The sequence below is a fragment of the Portunus trituberculatus genome, chromosome 2, assembly GCF_017591435.1.
Source record: "Portunus trituberculatus isolate SZX2019 chromosome 2, ASM1759143v1, whole genome shotgun sequence".
Taxonomy (NCBI): domain Eukaryota; kingdom Metazoa; phylum Arthropoda; class Malacostraca; order Decapoda; family Portunidae; genus Portunus; species Portunus trituberculatus.
The window spans coordinates 1,923,529-1,931,028 of record NC_059256.1 but is presented as its reverse complement, the minus strand read 5'-3'; the positions used below and the strand labels follow the sequence as shown (position 1 = coordinate 1,931,028).

General features: G+C 44.0%; 1 protein-coding gene across 1 annotated transcript in view; it reads right to left on the bottom strand.

Annotated features, from left to right (window-relative positions):
- Nucleotides 1–7,500, bottom strand: part of LOC123501939 (nascent polypeptide-associated complex subunit alpha, muscle-specific form-like) — a 27,634-nt gene that overhangs the window by 16,735 nt on the left and 3,399 nt on the right. Inside the window, 1 exon segment of the mRNA XM_045251041.1 lies at nucleotides 3,940–4,114. Coding sequence (XP_045106976.1) covers nucleotides 3,940–4,114 — 175 coding nt within the window.

The following is a 7,500-nucleotide window of genomic DNA, read 5'->3' as shown; positions in this document are numbered from 1 at the left end:
TATAAGTGCTAAATATAACCACTTCTGCTAACCTTTGCTAATGTAATGTGATGCTAACTTCTGCTAACATAACTGCTAAATGTCATTTTTCTGCTAACTTCTGCTTACATAACTGCTAAATATAACCTTTTCTGCTAACATTTGCTAATATAATGATGTAATGCAAACTTCTGCTTACATAACTGCTAAATATAACCTTTACTGCTAACGTTTACTAATATAATGTTTTGACGCTAACTTCTGCTAACATGACTGCTAAATATAACCTTTCCTGCTAACGTTTGCTAACATACCATATCTCACAGCTTACAAAATGCTGTATCTTTAATTTAATGGCAACTGGGCAGTCTGGTAACCCCTTCAGTAGCGTGACGTGTTTCCTATTCCTTGTGGTGACTATTTGGTGATTTTCTACAGCTTCACAAACTCATGTGGGGGATTAAAATGGTGAAGACTGTGGCCATTAATCTTCTGCCCTCCATACACCCTTGCTAATGTCAATAAAATGGTGTAATGGTACACAAATCTCAATTAAAATAGTGAAGACTGTGGCCATTAATCTTGTGACCTCCATAGACCCTTCCTAATGTCAATACAATGGTCTAATAGTGCACAAAACTCAAGGTAAAAATGTATCTCAGTACTGAAGAGGTTAAAATAGTAAAGACTGTGGCCATTAATTTTGTGACCTCCACACACCCTTGCTAATGTCAATAAAATGGTCTAATTGTACACAAATCTCAATTAAAATAGTGAAGACTGTGGTCATTAATCTTCTGCCCTCCATACACCCTTGCTAATATCAATAAAACACTCTAATGGTACACAAAACTCCAGGTAAAAATGTGTCCCAGTACTGAAGGGGTTAAAATAGTGAAGACAGTGGCCATTAATCTTTTGCCCTCCATACACCCTTGCTAATATCAATAAAACACTCTAATGGTACACAAAACTCCAGGTAAAAATGTGTCCCAGTACTGAAGGGGTATATAATATGCATAAATGTCAAGTTTACAACATTTATCACAAACACAAAAATTTTTCCTTCAAGATACCACCACCACCACCACTCCCACACCAACACCCAGTGGGGAGTGTGGGGCACAGAGAAGCCTTGTCTTTGTAACGCTGTTTCTGTGACCATCTTTAGAGTTCTTAAATTTGTAGAGCCCTTTGTCATTCACTCTTTTCCACACCTCACTCAACACTGGTATAGACTGAAGGTACTGTGATGGATGCCACGTTCTTGATCTTGCTCTTCTCAGCCCTCTAAACTAACCATCTCGTGATATTTCGAGTATGGTGTATATTTTGCTAACTCCTTCCTAACCCAGCGACTAAACACAACCTTTTCTGCTAATATTCCGCTAACCTTTCCTAACTTAACCGCTAAACACAAGCTCTATTTCTGCTAATCTCTGCTAATATTCCGCTAACTCCTTCCTAACCTAACGACTAAACACAACCATTCCTGCTAACCTTTCCTAACTTGACCGTTAAACACAAGCTCCATTTCTGCTAACCCTTCCTAACCTACTCGCTAAACTCACGATCCATCTCTGCTAACCTCCCTAACCTACAAGCTAAACACAAGCTCTATCTCTGCTAATATTTTGCTAACCTTTCCTAACCTAACTGCTAAACACAAGCTCTATCTTTGCTAACCTTTGCTAATATTCTGCTAACCCTTCCTAACTTACTCACTAAACACAACCTCTATCTCTGCTACCCTCCCTAACCTACACGCTAAGCACAAGCTCTATCTCTGCTAATATTCCACAAACCTTTCCTAACTTCACCACTAAACACAAGCTCTATTCCTGCTAACCTCTGCTTAACTTGACTGCTAAATACAAGCTCTATCTCTGCTAACCTTTCCTAACTTCACAACTAAACACAAGCTCTATTCATGCTAACCTCTGCTAATATTCCGCTAACCTCCCTAACCTACTCGCTAAACACAAGCTCTATCTCTGCTAACCTCCCTAACCTACACACTAAACACAAGCTCTATCTCTGCTAACCTCTGCTAATATTCCACTAACCTTTCCTAACTTCACCGCTAAACACAAGCTCTATTTCTGTTAACCTTTGCTAATACAAATGTAAATCTTTAATAAACTTGTGAATTATCAATATTTTAAGGAATTTTGGACCATTTTAGGGACATTTTAAGGGTCTTCCCATACTGTGGCTGTGGCTAACTGTGGCTAATTGTGGTAGAGATGTGGCAAATTGCAGTTTATGATAAGAAACATATATATCGCAATCCACCACATATTTTAAGGTTTTAGGGACATTTTAAGGATGTGGTGCTGTGGTGAACTGTGGCAAATGTGGTAGAGAGGAAGATGGAAAAAGATTACAAAAAAACTTAGTATTCTAGTGGCATATTAGGGTGTGGTGGTGTGTGGTGATGCTGTGGTGTGTGGTGGTGCTGTGGCAAATGTGGTGACAGGAAGATGGAAAAAAGATGAAAAAACCTTAATATTTTAGTATTTCAGGGGTATACTAGGGTGTGATGCTGTGTGCTGTGGTGGTGCTGTGGTGAACTGTGGCTAACTGTGGTAGAGAAAGATGAAAAAAAAGAGCTTGTGGTGGTAAAAACTTAATATTTCAGGGTTTTTAAGGCCATTTTAAGGTGTGGTGGTGTGTGGTGATGCTGTGTGCTGTGGTGGTGCTGTGGTGAACTGTGGCTAATTGTGGTAGAGGAAAAGATGAAAAAAATGAGCTTATTGTGGTAAAAACTTAATATTTTAGGGTTTTTAAGGGCATTTTAAAGGCAATCTTAAAGTGTGGTGGTGTGTGGTGATGCTGTGTGCTGTGGTGGTGCTGCGTGGTGAACTGTGGCAAATGTGGTAGGGCGTACAATATTCCACTCAATTCCTAACTTATGGTGGCAAAATTTCATAACTTTCTGGACAGTTAGGAGCAAGTTAGGGACACATTTAGGGCACAGTGGTGTAGAATGACCCTTCTGTGGTGGTGTGGTGTGTGGCAGAGCAGTGGCAAAGCTGTGGCTGGGATGTGGTGGGGACGAGATGAGAATATTAGCTTATGGTACTTAAAAACACCACCAATCGCCTATTTAGGGACATTTAAGATGCGGTAGAGACTGGGAGACGACCCTGTGGTGTGGTGGAGCATGTGGCTAACTGCGGTAGAGCTGTGGTAGAGGAGAGAGGCAGAGAAACACATTCTAGCCACACCAGAAGCTTATGGTCCCACAAATCGCCATATTTCAGGGAATTCTGGGTAATTTGACGGGAATTTTAAGGGTTCAGGGGCGAGGGGGGTCCTTTGTGGTGGCGTGGGTGGTGTGGTGGAGTGTGGTAGACGTGTGGTGTGGCTGTAACTTACTTCAACGCAGGGTAATGTGTGATGGCGCCTAGCTGGTGGCTGGCTAAGATGGCTGCTAACAGTTAGGACCGGCCGCATGGCACAGCGCAAAGCATTATGGGTAAATTCACCACACTGCTGCCCTCTACCGCCACACGCCGCCACCACCACTCTCTCTCTCTCTCTCTCTTGGATTACGGGACGGTGTGTTTAGGTGGTGGTTGGAGTGAGTCTGGCTGGCTGGTCTCTCTCTCTCTCTCTCTCTCTCTCTCTCTCTCTCTCTCTCTATGGTGGTTTTGTGTGTGTGTGTGTGTTTTTTTTTTTTTGAGGAGGAGGAGGAGGAGGAGGAGAAAGAGGAGGAGGAATACACAGGAAGGAACGGAAGCGAGAAGAGAAGAGGAGGAGGAGGAGGAGGAGGAGATAGAATTAAAATAACACTAAACTCTCTCTCTCTCTCTCTCTCTCTCTCTCGCTTACTGTACAAAACATCACAACACAGAGAGAGAGAGAGAGAGAGAGAGAGAGACTACTACTACCACCACCACCACTACTACTACTACCACCACCACCACCACTACCACCACAACAACAACTACTTACCGTTACTGTGGAAGCCGTTAATGTGGGCTGGAGTGGGTGTAGGCGTGGGAGCTGGGGCGGGCGTGGCGGAGGCGTGGGCTGGCGTGGGCGTGGAGTGGGTTGGGGAGCGCGGGGTGGGGGGAAGCTGGAACACTGTGGCCTCAGGATTCAAAACAGCCCCTCCCGTGGTGGAAACCTGAGGGTGGAGAAGTAAATGAGGAGGAGGAGGAGGAGGAGGAGGAGGGAGGAGGAGGAGGAGGAGGAGGAGGAGGAGGAGGAGGAGGAGAAAGTTCTTAGCTTAGGGTAATGAGAGGAGAGGAGAGGAGGAGGAGGAGGAGAAAGTTCTTAGGTTAGGGTAATGAGAGGAGGAGGAGGAGGAGGAGGAGGAGGAGGAGAGTAATAACAAGCTTAGATTAAAAAAAATTAAATAAATAAAAATAATAATAATAATAAAGTACTGATAAATCTCTCTCTCTCTCTCTCTCTCTCTCACACACACACCTTCTGGATGAGGAAACACGAGGGGGCCAGCGCGGTACAGACATACGCCCCGTCAGCATCCAAACACCCAGGGAGGGGGTCCTGGGGCGCGGCGACCCCCGGGCAACACCACTCCTGCCCCCCTTCAACCCCGGGAGAGGGGGGCAGGGGTACCTCAATTGTCGGAGGGGGCAGAAGAGGGGGTCGTTCGCTACCTCCTCCCAGCCCCGCCAAGCCGCCCCCGCCCCGCCAAATGGGTGGGGGCGGGGGGCGACGTCTCAAGGTGCGTCCCCCGCCATCACGGGGCCGCCGACCCCCCCACACGGCCCCGCCCCCGCCCCGCCCCCGACAGCGACACCGCCACACACTAGCGGTCACACTCAACGGGGCATGGCCTGGTAGTAGTAGTAGTAGTAGTAGTAGTAGTAGTAGTAGTAGTAGTAGTAGTAGTAGTAGTAGTAGGAACTGAGTCTTCGTGTAGTAGTAGTAGTAGTAGTAGTTTTGATTTGAGGTCCTAGTTATCTGTAGTAGTAGTAGTAGTAGTAGAGGTACACTTGCTACGGTACAGCGGTGGTACAGTTTCGTGGTACACCAATTATCTTGTTCTATCACCGCTGTTCTGCAAGGTCATGTTTGTTCTCCTCTATTTCTCTCTCTCTCTCTCTCTCTCTCTCTCTCTCTATAATGTTCTGCTTTTCAAACCTCTCTTTCTTTTCTCTCTCTTTCTCCTTATGGTTGTTTACTGTTGAAAAAAAGCCCTTGTGTGTTATTGCCACGCCCGCACACACACGCACACATGTAGTAGTAGTAGTAGTAGTATTGGTGGTGGTTCTAAATGTAATCTATGACTATTTTCTCTCTCTCTCTCTCTCTCTCTCTCTCTCTCTCTCTCTCTCTCTCTCTCTCTCTCTCTCTCTTTCACACACACGTGGCTTTACACTGCCACGACACACACACACACAGCATTGCTCAACGCGTGTGTGTATGTGCGCGTTAGTCTCTCTCTCTCTCTCTCTCTCTCTCTCTCTCTCTCTCTCTATACGTCACCCCTACAGTGTACAAGAGTGGCTGGATACACCCCCCCTCACCCCTACATGTTAACACCCCACTCAGTACAGTATATAGAAGGGGGTGAGCTGACTTCACCCCTACACCCACTACAATATGGGGAAAATCATGCTTTAACCCCTACATGTTGCAAAATACACCTTCACCCCTACAATATGGTCAAATCACCCCTACAATGACAAAAACATTTCTTCACCCCTACAATATGGTCAAAATACCCCTACAATATGGTCAAGTCACCCCTACAATAACAGAAACATCTCTTCACCCCTACAATAGTTAAAATACCCCTAGAATATGGTCAAAACACCCCTACAGTAAGTTTTCACCCCTACAATATGGTCAAAACACCCCTTTAATAAGTTTTTCACCCCTACAATATGGGCAAATCACCCCTACAATAAGAAACATTTATTCACCCCTACTATATACTCAAAATACCCCTACAATATGGTCAAATCACCCCTACAATAACAAACATCTCTTCACCCCTCCAATATATTCAAAATACCCCTGCAATACGTTTTCACCCCTACAATATAGTCAAAACACCCCTACAGTAAATTGTCACCCCTACAATATGGTCAAATCACCCCTACAATAACAAACACACCTCTTCACCCCCTACAATATATTCAAAATATCCCTGCAATACGTTTTCATCCCTACAATATGGCCAAGACACCCATACAATAAGTTTTCACCCCTACAATATGGTTAAATCACCCCTACAACGTGAAAATGACCATAACACCCCCTACAGTATATAGAAGTAGTACGGCACATATCACCACTAAAATATTGCAAAAAAATCTATCACCCCTACAATATTGTCAATTCACCCATACAATAAGCTTTTCACCCTACAACACGTGACAATGATCCTCACATCACCCCTACGACATACAGAAGTGGTATAGCAGGCGTCACCCCTACAATAATACAAAACACGCTTTCACCCCTACACTATGGTTAACACACCTATATGACATTGTCACCCCAACAATATTGCCTAAAAAAACACCTTCACACCTACGATACATTTTCCCCTACAATATTGCAAAGAAAATGTGCCTTTGCCCCTACAATATGGTCAAATCACCCCTACAATATGGTAGTCACCCCTACAATACATGACAATACCCCCTACGACATATATAGAAGTGGTATGGCAGATGTCACCCCTACAATAAGGTCAAATCCCTACAATATTAAAAAAACACCTTCACCCCGTACAATATGGTCAAATCACCCCTATGATATATAGAAGTGGTAGGGCAGATGTCACCCCTACAATATTGCAATACACACCTCTTCACCCCTACAATATTACAATACACTTCTTCACCCCTACAATATTGCATAAAACACGCTTTCACCCCTACAATATGGTCAAATCACCCCTACAACACATCTTCGCCTCTACAATATGGTCGTCCTCTACAATATGGTGGTCACCCCTACAATACATGACAAAACCCGTAACATAACCCCTGAGATAAATAGTAGTGGTATGGCAGATGTCACCCCTACAATAAGGCAATAAACATCCATTCACCCCTACAATGTGGTCAAAATACTACTACAAAACGCTTTCACCCCTACAATATTGCAATTAAAACACCCCTTCATCCCTACAATAAGGTTAAAATACATCTACAATAAGTTTTCACCCCTACAATATGGTGGTCACCCCTACAAGGTTACAATACCCCTTACATCACCCCTGCAATATATAGAAGTGGTATGGCAGATGGCACCCCTACAATAGTTAAAAAAAATCGTTCATCCCTACAATATTAAGAAACAACCCTTCACCCCTACAATATGGTCAAATCACCCCTACGATATACAGAAGTGGTATAGATGTCACCCCTACAATACTGCAAAAACGCTTTTATTACAATATGGCCAAGTCACCCCTAGAATATGGTGGTCACCCCTACACTATGTGACAATACCTCACATCACCCCTACGATATATACTAGTGGTATAGCAGATGTCACCCCTACAATATTGCAATAAACACCCCT